The 17,658-nt window shown below is 42.0% G+C and overlaps 1 protein-coding gene across 5 annotated transcripts in view; it reads right to left on the bottom strand.

The window, feature by feature from the left end:
- SUSD4 (sushi domain containing 4) overlaps positions 1-17,658 on the bottom strand; it is an 82,492-nt gene that overhangs the window by 25,341 nt on the left and 39,493 nt on the right. For 3 of the 5 annotated variants that reach the window (XM_077925610.1, XM_028724560.2, XM_028724561.2), the window contains exons 3-5: positions 16,514-16,726; positions 7,614-7,793; positions 4,098-4,286 (exon numbers count right to left, since the gene is read on the bottom strand). In XM_077925610.1, coding sequence (XP_077781736.1) covers positions 4,098-4,286; positions 7,614-7,793; positions 16,514-16,726 — 582 coding nt within the window. The remainder of the gene's footprint in view (positions 1-4,097; positions 4,287-7,613; positions 7,794-16,513; positions 16,727-17,658) is intronic. The other 2 variants (XM_028724562.2, XM_028724563.2) reach the window with 2 other exon arrangements.

Consider the following 17,658-nt stretch of genomic DNA (forward strand, 5'->3'; position numbering starts at 1 on the left):
GCTAATTATACAAATGTCTGTAGTGGCAGTTGGAGGTTTAAAATTGCTTTGGATTTATATATGATCACTTTTAGTTTTATTTAATTGAACCAATTCTTATGTTTTCTGTTCTATGATATAAATCGCCTTCAGATCCCATAGTATAAGGCAATAAATAAAGTACAGTGGTATCTTGGGTTACATACACTTCAGGTTACAGACTCCGCTAACCCAGAAATAGTGCTTCAGGTTAAGAACTTTGCTTCAGGATGAGAACAAAAATCATGTTCCGGCGGTGCAGCGGCAGCAGGAGACCCCATTAGCTAAAGTGGTGCTTCAGGTTAAGAACAGTTTCAGGTTAAGAACGGACCTCTGGAATGAATTAAGTACTTAACCCGAGGTACCACTGTAGTAACAGCAGCAGCAGCAGCAGCAGTCTGGAAAATGAAATAATCTGAGTATCATTCAAAAGTAACTATAAATGGCATAATATTGACTTTTAAATCTCCTCTGTGTTAGCTGAGTTTGAAGCTATGACTGATAGTATAGCTTCTAATACAGGGGTCAGCTAACTTTTTCAAGCAGGGGGCCAATCCACTGTCCCTCAGACCTTGTTGGGACCTTATTTTGAAAAAAGAATGAACGAATTCCTATGACCCACAAATAACCGAGAAACATTTTAAATAAAAGTACAAATTCTACTCATGTAATAACACCAGGCAGGCCCCACAAATAACCCTGAGATGCATTTTAAATAAAAGGACACATTCTACTCATGTAAAAACACGTTGATTCCTGGACCGTCCATGGGCCGGACTTAGAAGGTGATTGGACTGGATCCAGCCCCTGGGTCTTAGTTTCCCTACCCATGTTCTAAAACATACAAAACCTTTAGTGGGAATAAAGCAAAGAAGATTTATCCACTGACCTCGTGCTCAATCAATCAATCAATATGGTCCAAGATACAAAACGGTAATACAGCTCTCCCTCCATGACAAAAAGCAAGCATGCTTATCCTTACATAAAAGGTAAGTTCAATATTAAAAGGCAGGCCTCGGGGAGTAACCAGCTCTTCTCTCTTATTGCCTAACCCTTTAGCACAATTTGATAGTCCAGGGAGGAGGGGAAATGCATTTTTCAAAAGATATATATTGCAACACTTTGGGGAAGAAAATGCAGCTTAAAAAAAAAAAAGATGCTTAGAGATTTGATTAACTAGAAACTGTACCAAGGGGTTTCTACACTGAACACACAGGTGACAATAGGAATAAAGCAGTGATTTAGTTTGACAACCCTATTATCAAACTGGAATAGAAGCCATAAAAAGGAGACGCAGATAACAAGCCAATATTTTGTTCTCTTAGCACTGTATTGTGTGCATGGCTTCAAGCATTATCAACATTCAGCAATGGAGAGGTGGGGAGGGGGAGAACTGCTGTTAGGATATGCAACAGGATAGAGTCACTTTGCAGCCTCTGCCTCCTGCCTATACAAGCCTACAATGTCCACAGACAGGGAGGAAAAATGTGTTTGCAAACTTACTACAGTATGGCATATTTCAAAACACTTCTATTATTTCAGCAGTAATATGCTTTCCAGGATGCCATAATGGAGTGGATGGGGGGGGGCAACCAAATCGGGTGTTTATATGCACAGATATGACAGCCTTCAAAAATGGATAATATAATTTCATTTTATTCATGCGACACTAACTCAGTATTATTTTATTTAGGTTTATTACTAGTTGAAATGCGAAAAACTGTCTCCGAAAGAAGAAAAACGCAAACCTTGCAAACGTGTTATTATAGAGTAAGAAAGAATCCTACATAAACTAGGCCGATTTTGAAAATTCTTCTTATCTCCAGTGTTTTTATTCTACATACAAAATACTTTGCACCTATCTGTTAATACTGAACATTTGTGTATGTATATACAAGCAACAAGCTACAATACAGGTGTAATTCCATAAATATTTGCACCAGTGTTTATGCACAGATCAAGATAAAAAATTGACACAGTAAAGGCCAATGAAACCAATTTTCCTGACCTTCAGCAATACCAATTATATCCAAATCATTCCTGACAGATCATCTAATTATCCTTTTTTTAAAGCCTCCAGTGTTGAACATCTACATGTTCACATGAATATTTGTTCCTCTGCCAAACCATTCTTGATAGACAATTCTTCCTGGTTATTAAAACCTTAATTATCCATCTTCCAACTTAAACCTGTACCCTCCCTTCTCACCACTAACCACAGGAAGTAACTTTCCCCATCTGTCCATATTTAGGAACATAACAAGGAAATAACAAACGTAATTTCTGGAGCCAGGGGCTAAAGGAAAAGAACAACCCCGCCCCTCTATCACAGACACACTATTCGTTTTTAGAAGCCAAGCAGGGGCTCTGAACAAATTTCACAGGTGTTGTTTGTACAGCACACTAAACTGTAACTTAGTATTACGTGCACAAACAAGAATAAACTGCATGGGTATTAAGTTAGAAAGAAGTATCAATAGAGTTTTAATTTCCACACCCTGCTTGCTCAAATCTCCTTTTGGCGAAGCTTGACAAGTGGGACACAGAAAATCAGTCACAGGTACTCATTTTTCTATTCGACAATGCATATCTTTAAGACATTTTTTTTTACTACTTGTATTATCATTATCTGTAGAACCCCAGAGTTGTTTATACTGTTTGTTTTTTGTAAACTCTGAAAACCAATAAAATACAGTTATGAAAGAAGAGGAAGGAAAGATGTCAGAGAATCAATGGGGGCTTTGGACTACTGAAGGGCAACAAACCAAGGAAAAGCAACACTGAAGATATATTGCCAAAATATTACATTGTAAGACTGTCACACACATTCTATAGGACTGAAAGTGATACAGTTCAACACAGTGCCAATGAACATGATCCCTCCATCTTCACACAAAAGTGAGCACCTACATAGGGCAATTCTTTTCAGTTGGTTAGTTGTGCTGAACACTATCCCTAATAGAAGTTCCTGCAGAAAAAGGTTTCAGAGCAAATCAATAGGTCCAAAAGCAATAATTCACCAGGATCAGATACAGTTTCATCCAGGGTTTTGAAGAAACTTAGATGTATGAAATTGTTCAATGACTGAAAATGATATGCAGTCTCCACCCCCCACCCCCCCAACCCCAATTGGCCTATGTACTGGAAGGTTAAGAAGTAGATAATGCACTACAAATTCTTGGAATAGGCTTGAGAAATGATCCTGGAAACCAGGAGTACTATTTCAGATGCCAGGACTGAGGAGGACATATTCTCAGCAAAGTTTAAATGGAAGCAATCTTTTTTTATACATTCACATTTAAATTTCAAAAAAGCAGTTTATTTTAAGGGCATTTGTTTGTACCTCAGAATAAACTACATTAATGTTATTACTATTCAGGCAAGGACTCATATTTGCTGGACTTGTCAAGAAATGCCAATTGGCGGAAAGACTGAAGGATAGAGGAAAAGCAGAAACAGTCTGTTCTCATGGGCATGTTTTCAATGAGGCACTGCAAAGCATGTGAGAGGGTCATGGGCACACATTTTGATAAAAAAAAACAGGTGAGAACAAATGCAGGCAGGGTGGGGGGAATAGAGACAATAAATACATTCAGGATAGTTAACCCGGGGCGGGGGTCATATTCAGAAGAATCAAGTGGTGTCCAGTCCCCTTGGAATTGTACCACTTCAGAATGAAAATACAGTGGTACCTCGGGTACTTAATTCGTTCCGGAGGTCCGTTCTTAATCTGAAACTGTACTTAACCTGAAGCACCACTTTAGCTAATGGGGCCTCCCGCTGCTGCAAATAGAAGGCATGGGGGGGGGGGTGACCTGAATTGGCACTGCAGCAGCAGGGAGAGGGTTAAGGGGCTTTTTTCCTCCCATGTCAGACTGGTCCCAGTTTTGGATCCCCCACCCCAACACCTGCAATTTACTTTTAAAAAACCTTCCACATAATAGTTAATTGTGTGAATGGAACATCTAAGTTTGGCTCTAGAGAAAGGTGAAGTGGAAAGTCATTAAATGAAGTAAAAAAATATACCAGATATTATCTGACAAGTAATAAATATTTTAAAAAGATATAAGATGTTTTACCTTCCACATCAAGGCACCTAGGTGGGCTATCTGACCAGATAAGGTTATACATGCACTCAAGGAACTCTGTCCCCTCTAGTTTATATCCAGGAAAGCACTGAAAATATATCATAGTTCCTACTGGGAAGGAGGACTCGAACTCAGATATGTTAATGTAACTATGAGGAAGAACCAATGGCCTCAGGCAACCTGCAAATTAAGAAGAAGGAGGTATCTTATTATGAGACGCTTATTTTTAAAATATCCCAATTACAGCTATCAGACTAAAATATATATTCCCTTCTCTCCCCACAGCGAATGTTACTCCTGCTCATCTGACTCGACTCTCAGATTCATGTACCAGATCACTAGTCCTACTTGTTTAGCATACAGCTGTTGCGAATTACAGTATACCATCTGCAAAATCAGCATAGGATTAATTAAAAATGGCAGCATTTTCTCTTTTTCTACATTCTGCCCCTCCCCTTCAGTTTCTAGTTTAATAATTATTCTTTTTCACATGAAAGCCTTCATTTTTAGACCGAAACTTAACAAAACAATTGCTTATTCACTTCCAAGGTGTGATACTCAACATCTTATATATCTTGTAATCGGTGCATGCAGTTAAGAAAGGAATATTGGCTAGTTCCAACTAGTTGCAGTGGGTCTGAACATCCACACTAAGAAGCTTCCACAGTTACCCACTAGCTGCAAAAATATTTAGGCAAGCAAATGGATGCTGCTTGAAAGGAGAGCTTTGTAGTGGGCAGCAAACTTTATTCTTACTTTCTCCATCAAACAAGGCTCAAAGATTCGTAAAACGATCTCAATGAGCACCACGTGTATTTTGTGGGCCTCCTATTCTGAGCTTCATTTAATATAATAAATTTAATGTACTCATTAAATACACTAACATATTTTTAGCTGGCAACAAAAGATCCCCAATGAGGATATTTCAAATAGGAACTTATAGGTTGCACCCAGTGTTAGCCATCATAGTCAAAGTATTTCCATTGAAGTTAATAGACAAAACTAACTTCAGTCAATTCATTTCAGTGGATCTACTATGAGTAGAAATTAATCCAATACAACCCTATGTGAACATACCAAAAAGGTACTCAATTCTGTGACTTTTGTGACTTTGCCATTATACACACACAACAGTATATTATCTGCTTTGAGGGGTACACATGGTTTAAGTTTGTTTACAGTGTCAAAAGGCACTATGGCCTTGTCTATTATTTTGTCTATTATCCAGTCGTAGTGCAATTTGTGCTCCCTCAGCCAAGTGTAGCCCATTTATTGTAATTTGCCCTGCTTGGAAACTTTAGGTAACAGGGCATGGCAGATCCTCACCTGACATGGATGGGAATGTCAGTCATCTATCTGCACTGGCATCCAATTCTACAGCATGATACAAGCTCCAGATTTACCTCAGAAACCGCCTCTCCTCCTTATGCTACATTTTTTTCCTAGACACCAAGAATACATTCTTACCACCTGTGCAGATGCTTATAAATGACACTAAGGCATTCTTGCAGGCCGCTTCAGAAATATGCAACTTTCTTTTTCTGGACATGTGGGGCTGCCTTTAAAGTACAGAAACTTAACTGCAAAGGAATGCTGCCACCTTGATGTTGGTGATCAGAGTATGTAAAACCTCTTCTTCACCAGCTTTGTGTTTCCAGGACCAACTGAAAGTGTAGGTTTTGACCGAAAGTACAATTGGGGACCAAGTTATTTGAAGGACTTACACCCAAATGGGTCTTTCCCAAGCACGAATATTTGCTCATCTTTGTTTCCTTGGTCAGTGCCATGGGAGAGAAGGCCTTATTTGTGGTTGCCCCAGTTTATGGAGCGCTCTCCCCGTGGAAATGGAGAGTGCCTCAACTTCTCAAATTTATAGGAGGGTTTATTTCAGGCAGCTTTCCCCCCTCTTTGAAGTCTTTATTTTATGAGCTTAAAATAGAAAGCTACTTTAAGAAGTATAGCTCTTTAGCAGCGAGAATCTGCACAGCTATTTATTTTTAACCGACCTGTGTTTTAAAAACGTTTGTACAGTTGCCATTTTAATTATATAGCTGTGTTTTAAAACTGCATTGTGTTTTTATGATACATAGGGTGCCTTGAGTGGGCTATACCTAAACAGGCAGTCTATAAATAGATTTTATAAGCAAAAATACAAACACCTCTCCCTTCTAGGAAAAGAACAAGAGAATGGGAGCATGCCTTAGGGCTCACTTTTTCCTTACCTGCTCTCCAAGACTTTTAAAATAAAATATATCTGCTCATTTTCACTTATGGCAGGAAAGCATAATAGACACTGCATAACTCCACCAAAAGTAAAATCTGAAACCTTTTTAAAAAGTTTAAAACCTAAAACAAAGCAGTCCACACCTGAAAATAAAGCTTTCCCTGTCTAGCAACAGGGGCAACTAAAATGTAGCTAGAACTATTCTCTAAATATATATGCAGAAAAGTTATTCAGTGTACAGTAAAGGTAAAGGGACCCCTGACCATTAGGTCCAGTCACGGACGACTCTGGGGTTGCGGTGCTCATCTCACTTTATTGGCCGAGGGAGCTGGTGTACAGCTTCCGGGTCATGTGGCCAGCGTGACTAAGCCGCTTCTGGCGAACCAGTGCAGCACACGGAAACGCCGTTTAACTTCCCGTCGGAGCAATACCTATTTATCTACTAGCACTTTGATGTGCTTTCGAACTGCTAGGTTGGCAGGAGCAGGGACCGAGCAACAGGAGCTCACCCCGTTGCGGGGATTTGAACCACCGACCTTCTGATCAGCAAGCCCTAGGCTCTGTGGTTTAACCCACAGCGCCACCCGCGTCCCTTCAGTGTACAGTAGGCATATGCAAACTTTATACAAATCTAACATCTTCCATCCACTCTTTAGGGGGCATTTTATCTTCTGCGGTGATGTGCAAGTGGTCATCCTAAAACAGAAGTTGACTTTTTTTTCCCCACACCTGTGGTTGGTGCAAGACATAAAAGTGGATGTGGCCAGAGACATAAATGGACAAAGTAATGGATGTTACTTTTTGCTTTGTATAGTAAAGCTACATTTCAGCCACTCAAAAGCCAGAGGTTTCTATCCACACACTGCCCCGCTCCCTGCATCCTTCATCCAGGCAAGCAGAAGACACTGCCACAGTTCAAGGACACCTTGCAGACAGGCAAGAGTATTTGAGGAATGCCCAGTACAGTGTGTAGGGAGAGAGGTAGGGCCTTGGGACTGAGCATGGCCTGGGAAGAGTCCTGAAGACTGGGTAGAGTAGCCAGAATGCTGAGCTGAGGTTCCCTACCTTTGTACTAAACCAAGTGGTATGCAAATATGTTTTTTGCCCATGTTCATTGAAAAAAAGTCATTTGGCAAAAGGTACTGTATTACTGTACTAAGAACTATAGGTAACCCTTATCTCTTTCAGCAGTAAAAGAAATAAGAAATGAGAAAGATAAATAGGCAAGTTACACTGAGACAAGGCGTAAGGTCTATAAAAGAGGATGTTCTGGTGTACTAAACCTTGACAAATGGGCAGATTATCCCACGTTCCATCGTCTTGACACACTGAAACCATGTTGTCTAAATCAGGGTAACGGATCTGGAATCCTTCATGACAGCTGATTATTAATTTATCTCCAGTCCCGTATGTCTTGTTATGAACCTCTGCATCTTCAACAACAGGTGCAAGGCAATCTGTGGCTTCATAAAGAAATTATATATTATTAACTTAAACGTCAAATGTTGACCAGCTATGTGAAAACACTCTTACACAAAGTCAACCCACAATAGCAGTTATACTATAAGAATCTGCGAATTTTTGTGCCTAAGCTGATTTAACACCACCCTTCCATTAGCATCGAGACTATTATAGGATATTACATCCTGTGCATTATAGGCAAGTTCTCAACAATATATTGTATGTATAGTTAAACTACCTTTACAGCAAAATAAAAATACAACCACTCCATTAACAATATTACTATAAAGAGTAAAAAACAACAACTGGAGGTATAATATGAAGAAGAGTTTGAATTTTTTAAAAAATTATTATTATTATTATTATTATTTACTGGGGGGAGCACTGGCAGCAATGGTGCCTACCTGAGAGGTGCCGGAATTGCACTCCGGCTGAAAAAAAGCATTGTTCACATACCAAACTTATCTGCTACAGTATTAGACTAACTGAAAGGTAGTAATATGTCTTCCCTTTTATGAAATGTATTTTCAAATTATGTATAAATTTATAATGCGTCAGTCACATCCATCCCCGTCCTCAGTCATCTTCAAACCTCAGAGCGCCTCCACAGCATCAGATTACAGTGGTGCCTCGCAAGACGAAATTAATTCGTTCCGCAAGTCTCTTCGTCTTGCGGTTTTTTCGTCTTGCGATGCACGGTTTCCCATAGGAATGCATTGAAAATCAATTAATGCGTTCCTAGGGAAACCGACTTCAGACCAGGTCCAGGGACAGTCTGTCCCCCGACCTCTTCTGAAGGCTGGGGGGGGGACGGGGGGACAAGGGCTTTTCTTCCCACTGCCAGCCTTCAGAAGGCTGTTCTGAAGGCTGGCGGTGGGAAGAAAAGCCCTTCTTCCCACCTCCCGCCCCGCAAGCTCCGGGGACAGGAGGGCTTTGCTGCCGACCGCCAGCATTTTAAAAGCCCCTGCTGTCCCGGGGCGATTTTAAAATGCTGGCGGGCGGGAGCGAAGTCTCCGCTGCCCCGAGGAGATTTTAAAATGCTGGGGGTCGGCAGCGAACGCTTCGCTCCCGCCCGCCAGCATTTTAAGATCGCCCGGGGCAGCGGAGAAGTCTCCGCTGTCCCGGGAAGGCAGGCGGGGGGAGCAAAGACTTTTGCCCCCGCCTGCCTTCAGAAGAGGTCCAGGACCTCGTTCCGATGCCCGGCGGCGGGGTGAGAGGTTCCCGCCCCCCCGCCCCACTTCGGAGCAGCGTTCCGAAGCGGGGCGGCTGGGGCAGGTGTTCCCGCCCTCCCGCCCCGCTTCGGAGCAGCGTTCCGAAGCGGGGCGGCTGGGGCAGGTGTTCCCGCCCCCCCGCCCCGCTTCGGGGCAGCGTTCCGAAGCGGGGCGGCTGGGGCAGGTGTTCCCGCCCCCCCCCCCGCCCCGCTTCGGGGCAGCGTTCCGAAGCGGGGCGGCTGGGGCAGGTGTTCCCTCCCCCCCGCCCGGCTTCGGAGCACCGGGAGAAGCGATCTCCCTGCAGCCCCTTGCTTCAAAAGAGGTCCGGGGGCAGCGGGGAAGAAGCGCTGCACTTCCCGCTGCCCCCGGACCTCTTTTGAAGCAAGGGGCTGCAGGGAGATCGCTTTTCCCCGCAAACCCTTGCTTCAAAAGAGGTCCGGGGGCAGCGCGAAGCGCTTCCCGCTGTCCCCGGACCTCTTTTGAAGCAAGGGGCGGTGGGGAGAAGCGATCTCCCCGCAGCCCCTTGCTTCAAAAGAGGTCCGGGGGCAGCGGGAAGCGCTTCCCGCTGTCCCCGGACCTGGGGCTGCGGGGAGAAGATCGCTTCTCCCCGCCGCCCCTTGCTTCAAAAGAGAAGACCCGCTGTCCCCTGGGCAAGCTTCGTTTTGCGAAGCAAGCCCATAGGGAAATTCGTCTTGCGAGGCAACTCGAAAACGAAAAAACCTTTCGTTTTGCGAGTTTTTCGTCTCGCGAGGCGTTCGTCTTGCGGGGTACCACTGTATTTCAAATCCCTATTTACTTCTTTGCATCACAAGTGGCATTAAAAGGAGTGTTTGCATATTTATACTTTAGTTTCCTTCTGCTCCACATTACTATGAATTAGTTTACTCATTCCCTTTCCCCCCCTTTGTGATTTACACAAGAGTCTATTACAAGCTGCAGCACAAAAGGACATTTAAGGTCAGGAGCTCAACTCCCACCTCAGCTCTATATCTATCCTATAGATTAGTCATAAAGAGTGTATGTATCAGTTGATTAATAGCAGCAGAGGCTCCTGCATTCTTAGCTGGAAAAGGGGCTGGGGAGGGCAATTTTCACAGGTTCCCATCTCAGCAGCAGCCCCCAGCACTGCATCCGACAGCACTCTGGTTGGCCTCCTAATTCCCTTTTTGGGAAACCAAGGAAAATCTGTGATATGCTGATGTTTGGTTTGTGCTGGGTGACGTGAGCGGTCTGCTGAAATAATCAGTTACAAATTTTATGGATTTATTGATTTATTTTGGTATTGTACTGAGTGCTGTTTGTACTGATTTGCATTTTATAGTTTCATTGATTTATTGCGAACTGCCTTGCAATCATAGTACAGAGCTGCCTATAAACGGAACGAATCAATACTAAATTGTGGGTGTGAGAATCCTGTTCCACTGTGCAGGTCAATGCTGAGGCTGGGTTTGGCTGGGATTCCCAGTTTAGAATCCGCCATACCTCTCAGGTGGCAAAAAGGTCAATTTATTTAAATTGCTCCCCCTCAGACCTCTTCCTAGGCCAAATCAAGCACACATAAGCCTCAGGTTCCATTGACTTGCATGACGGCTGGTCCTTTGAAATGTTCCAGAAATCTTAAAAACAAATATTTTTTTTTCTTCAGAAAGAAAACCAAGGTAGAGCAAAGATTCCTATCTTTTCTGCTAACTTTTTTTTTCCAACCTCCCTAGGCTCAGGTGACACATACACACCAGGAGTACACAGCAACATTTTGTCGCAGAGCACCACTTGCTTGTACTCTAATATTTTTAAATACAGTACATAATAACAAAACCACTTAAGAAGGGCTTGTAGCTGCTGGGTGACCTTGGGCCAGTCACACTTCTTTGAAGTCTCTCAGCCCCACTCACCTCACAGAGTGTTTGTTGTGGGGGAAGAAGGGAAAGGAGAATGTTAGCCACTTTGAGATTCCTTCGGGTGGTGATAAAGCGGGATATCAAATCCAAAACTCTTCTTCTTCTTCTTCGTCAAGTGCTATAAAGGATACTAGGTGTTCTATGTCGGCTCTTACTGAACTGTGCCTGTTTTTTTTTTATCAATTTCTTTTTATACGTTACATTTCTATTGCATTCCTTTCTCCAAATTAGTCTTTGAGAACTACAATAGTCAAGTAAGGTTATTTAGACTGAGAGGTAACACAATTTGCCCAAGGCCACTCAGCAGTCTTCTTAGGTAAGTGGAAACTGTGAAACACAATTTCCTCACGCACAATGCCAGCACTCTACCCCACTGCATTATGCAGTGTGGGGAGGATATAGGGCATGGACTCTATCCACAGCAAGCAGTGGGGAGGGGGCAGAAGACCAAAGAAGCAAAACTAAGAGAGGAAGAAAGCACAGCATCTTTGATCTCAAGAGTGACATATACAGACCAACTGTGAGCAAAAACATCAATGAATACATCATTGACTTGTGGCTTGCTGTTGTCTTGGAGTCTTGCTGTTCCACAAATAGACACGGAACACAACTGAGGTGAAATATGAGATTTTCATTTTCAAAAGCAAGAAACATTGATCCTGTTATACAATGACTTCACTCTCATTTATTTCAGATGATGGCTTGTAGATTGCACCATTTTAATTGTGTGGATGCTGGCCAGAAACACTGCTTCTTTCACTGAGCTGTTAGTGGACTGCCATCCCTGCAAATAGCTTCTGCTATTAAACCAACTTCAAAGCTTCAGCCAGAGGAGACTTGTTCAAGAAGGAAAGTCTGCTGAACACGTATGTACAAAGGATGAAACTGTACAGTTTGTTTTTTACCCAAGACTCTAAAATATTTGGGGGAAAACCCTGTAACTACTAGCTCCCACTTTAGCAACTGGGGTAAGTAAATACATATTCTATATAGAACAGCTCAAAGTTAAAACAGAAAATTTAAAACTCCTCATTTGCTGAAAAGATGCTTAGCCCCTCTATTTTCTCAGTAAACACACTGTTGAAAGCCCAAAACACAATCTCTAAGCGGCAATGGAAATGAATATTAACATGCTTTTCTCTAGACTATTTCTTTTAACTATGATATCTGTGCCTTAAGATATGCAAGAAGCAAAACAAAACAAACCCAGCTTTAGCAGATCAATGTGGTGCTTACCTTTTAACAAAGATAAACAGAGAAAATGCAAGCTCTGAAATCCCCAAGTGTAATATTCTGTTATGACAGAAGTATAGCACTAAGACATCCAACATTAACGAGCCTGAGAGGTACTTTGCACATTACATTTTGCACATGACCTAGTCCACTGTGGCCATGCACAGAGCCCTGTTTGTCCCCCCTTCTCCCACTTATGGATGTAAGTAACACGAGGGTTGTTAGGGAATAATAGGTCTGTGTGCATCATTCATATGCCCACTCAGCCATCCTCTGCCGCGTCATGCAAGTTACTTGTGTTCCATAACATGCATACACACAAAAACCAGAGAAGGGGGAGGAAGCAACAGTAAAGACAGCATCACAATGTATAGGGCTAGTGAAGAGAAGAGGCATAAGCAAAGCAAAACATTCAAATTCTGCTCCCTCTAAATAATAAGTTGAGTCAGGACATGAGTGCTGCGAGATTAGTAAGTGCAAATATATTGTGTTTTCTGTTTCCCTGTAGATTGATCACACTTGAACTATTTACACAACACAGATGTTTGTACCTCCTGTCCCCTCTACATTTGAAACTGCTCAGAAAGGTGTGCTTTTCTGTCAGTGAATAGAAGCAGTCTAAATCCCCAGCTTCTTTTAGTCTTAACAAGAGCATAGCCAAGATTGTGTCTTGAAAAGCAGTAGCATATGTTAGTTTGCTATGTTGTCAAATCACCTATTTGCCTGGTTTTGGCTCCAGTTTGTAATTTGAGACAGCATGACAAACTGAGTTCCTTTTCTGGGAGTACTTTTCTCTGGCTAGGAATGTAAAAAAACCACAATGCTTCTGAGCTTGTGCAGTGCAATTGTCTTCCTAGAACGGGTTCCTTGTATACTGAAAGGATTGTAGCAAAGCTAATGTTGTCCCACCCAGTCTTGACATATCAAGTACCAGAACTGTTTGCCCAATAGACATTTAGCGCAGAATTTCCATACTTTGTTCACTCACTTTTTACAGGGCATCTGTATGACATACTGATGTTTCCCCTATGCTCATTCCATACTCTGCCCCCCAACAGAAGAAAATCCAACTAATGGAACAGTCACACAATCATCCCAAGGGTAGATTGACATGGGTTGGTCCAAGACATTTTGGAGGCTGCATTTTCACATGCAGGGGAAACTCACCGAGGGTTTGAGACCCATCGGCTACCCTCACCTGGTTTAGCTGGCCAGTCAAAGCAATTTCCCAAGGTGTGGCTGCTGCTGCATGCTGACAGCTTCTAAGAGCCACAGGTGAGAACTGAGTGCAGGATGGGGACCAAAGGTGTACAAACTACCCCAGAAGAAGCACAATGTGACCTCCGCCAAAAGTAATGCCCCTCCCCTAACACCCATACACCCTGAAAATGTATGGCAGGATTATTCCTAAAAGGAGGAGTTAAGCTCAAAAGTGTTTATTCCTGATATAGATACCTCGGTTGATAGTTAGCGGTAAAATCTATTAGCAATCTATCAATGCAACTCAACTTGTTTTTTAGGTATTCTTCTACCAACGAACCCAGGATATGGTTTGATCAAAAATTTACAAGTGAATAGTAAGACCTCGTGACCTGTATGTGTTATCTAATCCAGACAACTACAACTAATCCAGAATGCAGCAGCTACACTGGTGATTGGGACTGGCCGCCGAGACCACATAACACTAGTCTTGAAAGACCTACAGTGGCTCCCAGTACATTTCTGAGCACAATTCAAAGTGTTGGTGCTGACCTTTAAAAGCCTAAACGGCCTTGGTCCAGTATACCTGAAGGAGCGTCTGCACCCCCATTGTTCTGCCCAGACACAGGTCCAGTGCCAAGGGCCTTCTGGCGGTTCCCTCGCTGTGAGAAGCCAAGTCACAGGGAACCAGGCAAAGGGCCTTCTCAGTAGTGGCACCCGCCCTGTGGAACACCCTCCCACCAGATGTCAAAGAGAAAAACAACTACCAGACTTTTAGAAGACATCTGAAGGCAGCCCTGTTTAGGGAAGCTTTTAATGTTTAATAGACTATTGTATTTTAATATTCTGTTGAAAGCTGCCCAGAGTGGCTGGGGAAACCCAGCCAGATGGGCGGGGTATAAATAATAATAATAATAATAATAATAATAATAATATATTATTATTATTATTATTATTATTATTATTATTATTATTATTATATCAGATTGTTTAAAAATGCTGCTGTGGGTTTTGCCACCAATATGATATACAAATCTGTCTTATCAGTCTGAGCAGAGGATGTGGTTCAGTGTTTTTGGCGCTGCAAATAAGCAAATGTTTGTGTTTCCTCATTGACAGCAATTCCAGATCACATCAGAGCATTGGTGGGAGGCCAGGAGGGGGCAGCACATGCTTACACTGAGAGTAAGTGGGGGCCACATCTAGGCGCCTAGAAGGCTGGAAGCAGGGGTTTTTTACTTGCTAAAAATAACGAAAACATAATTACAAGGCTGTAATATGCAATCTTACATTGTGGATATGCGGATACATCATTTGCCGTCCCCAACCATTTAAGGGTTCTGCATATACTGTCGCTTCATCCTTTACCTTGATACTATATGACTTCCAGTGCCAATGTCTGCAAAGGTGTGTGGGCATGGACAAAGAACAGTGCACAAGTGCAAAGCAAAACATAAATAAATACCTTTCATGAGATTACTACCACAGCATAAAATGCACAACCATCATTCTAAAGAAAAATTGTCTTCTAGGCCTAAGAAAATTTGATTCTGTTTGCCTTCAGAATGTAATAATGTGGAAAACAAACTTAGTATGCACACAAAGCTTGCTAACCTGAAGCAAGAAAGATAAAGTGTAAAGTGTGGCAAAGAATCTCAAATATAGTGTCACTGCCATGCAGCTAATGATCATGGCCCAAAGAAAACAGAACAACCTGCAATCCCAAAATCATTGGGTTCTACACATTATTCAGCTGATAGAAACTAGGAAGGCTTCTGATTCTGATTGACTTCTTTGAAGAGCTGGTGCTCCTCGTGATTTCACTATTCTCATAATACACTATTGCTTGGGACTCCATGCTACTGATGACAATACCTTGTCATTCCCCTCTTTTGAACCATCACAAATGTCCAAAATATCTATGCCAATTTTGCTTTAGCCAATGGCAACTTATGAAATAAACATTTCACACCTCCAGTTAGGCCAATACCACCTTGTTGGCAGCTGCAACACAAGGAGGAGACTTAAAACATGACAATACTTGAAGTGTCACAGAGGAGGAAAAACCGGTTCCCCACCTCTTTGCCCCACGCCCACGCCCACCCCCAATGTTCAGTTGATCTAATTTGCTGCAAATGCATGTATTGCTCATGACAAGGGCTTGATCAACACTATTAAAATACATAGCAAGCTGATTCTTCCAGCAAAACGGTATCTGAACATTTTTAGTGGTGTGTTTATCCATGTTTGCACATTTATGCACAAACACACTAAAGACAGCCCATGTTTTTAAATTTCTTGATCACAACATTATCACTGACAAGCACCCAATAAATCAAAGAGCTGGAGTTTTAGTGCATGTTGTTTAATAAATGGTGAAGCTTTTCCACAGACAAAGATTTTTTCCAAAACTACTGCTGGCAAGAGCCAGAGTTAGACCAGCAAAAATTGTCAAATATGTCTGAAACAGAAAATGAGCATAAGAAAATTGAACTAATTACATACAAAAGAAAACAAGTTCTTTTATTCCCACAGATGTGTTCCTAAATATAGAAGTAAAATTGCATTATTACTGCATTTTATAATCTGGCTGCCATTCTTTTCCGAACCCAAATGAATAATTTACAACATCCCCCGCAATACATAACTGATTTAATACTCCATTTAACACATACCCTTATCATCATTATAAATTTAACCATAATGCCCAGTAAAACGTAACATTAAAATGTTACAAAGAGCATTCATTTGTCAGAATAGTAATTAAATACAACTAATAACATCAGATGAACTTTTCATCTGTTCATTAAGATGTATCAAGAGACTCCTGAATCTTCTGCCCCAATTCAGAGCCCACCAAACACACAGGGATAAGAATGTACCAAATTTGTCAGCACACAACATTCTTTATAAATATTTTAACTCTAATGATTGTTTGCTCAAGAGGAATTGAAGGTTTTGCCTGGGGAACCCAGGATGACCTGGAATACTATTGGTCAGAATGAAAATGATATTGCATTTATTGCCTGGATTCAGCTAGGTCTCCAGTTTCCACTTGTTGTAAAAAAGTCTTCTCAGAAAGAAAGAAAAAATGGGCATGATCCTGTGAGCTGGAAGCAGAGATATGATAGAAATATGGAGTTTTCACAAGCAAAGTTTGTCAGCAGTAAATAGACTTACCTTCTTGGAGGCACACGGGTTTCTCGCTTGGCTTCCAGCTGAGGGAGCCGTTGAAATGTCTCTCACAAAGCTTTTTGGATGGGCCCTTAAGCCTGTATCCCTCTTGGCAATGGAACCGGACTACTGAACTTTCAAAGAAAACACCTGCGCCAGGCATCTTGTATCCATATTCAGGGAATCCAGGATCAGCACAGGCATGGAGTTCATCAAAACCTACGTCAACAAAGAGGCAAAATATTTGATGTTTGGTCAGAAATGTAGACAGTGTTCTTCCCATCTCCAACATCTGCCAAACTGAGATTCCAAGGCAATGTTACAGTCATATTAGTTTCATAAAGTGACAAGTGGGGTCTGCAATAAAATACCGCTGCTAATTCCCAGGTTACTCTATGTGTTAACTTTGTTTTGCCAATATACAATCCTCTCCACTGCCAGGCCATTTTAATCCCATTTCCAACTTCCAGCCTTTGTTTGCTAAAATTACGTCTTTTCAAAAACGGTGTTCAAGGCAGTCAACAGCAGTAAAATACAGATTAACAGGGTTTTTTAAAAAGCAAATAAAATGCATCAATGAAACTAATGGAGACAACAGCCAGTTTAACAAATTTCAACACATTTACTCTGGCTGTAACAAACTCAATCAAAGCCCTGTCTGAATAAATCTCTGCCTGTTGGTGGAAGCTCATTAGAGAAGAGGTTAGGTGGGTCTTCTATGGTAAGTTGCCTGTAGATGCAGCTACCAAAAAGGTATTTCTCTTGAGTTTCCAACAAATGAACCTCAGCTTTTGGTGGGAGAGAAAAAGGAGCGTCCCTCAAAGATCTTAAAACATGAGCAGGATGAGGCTCTTACGGAAGAATATGCTCTTTCACTGCAGCAACTTTCCCTCTGATCCCTCTCTTTGCTGACTGCCTTTCAAAGGCTTTTTCTCATCCACAGACATTGAACCCCTGACCTCAAGAACCCCTCCCTTGAACTCTCTCCCAGGTTTCCAACTCCATGTTTCTCCTGCACCCACCCCCATTCTGACCTAACTTTTTGTCTTCTGCCACATCACTTTTAACACCAAAGTTACATTTTAGAAGTCTCCCCACCTTTGCACACATGTACACCAGAGGTAGCAATGTGCAATGCTTGTGGACTTCCC

The sequence above is a fragment of the Podarcis muralis genome, chromosome 3 (assembly GCF_964188315.1).
Source record: "Podarcis muralis chromosome 3, rPodMur119.hap1.1, whole genome shotgun sequence".
Taxonomy (NCBI): domain Eukaryota; kingdom Metazoa; phylum Chordata; class Lepidosauria; order Squamata; family Lacertidae; genus Podarcis; species Podarcis muralis.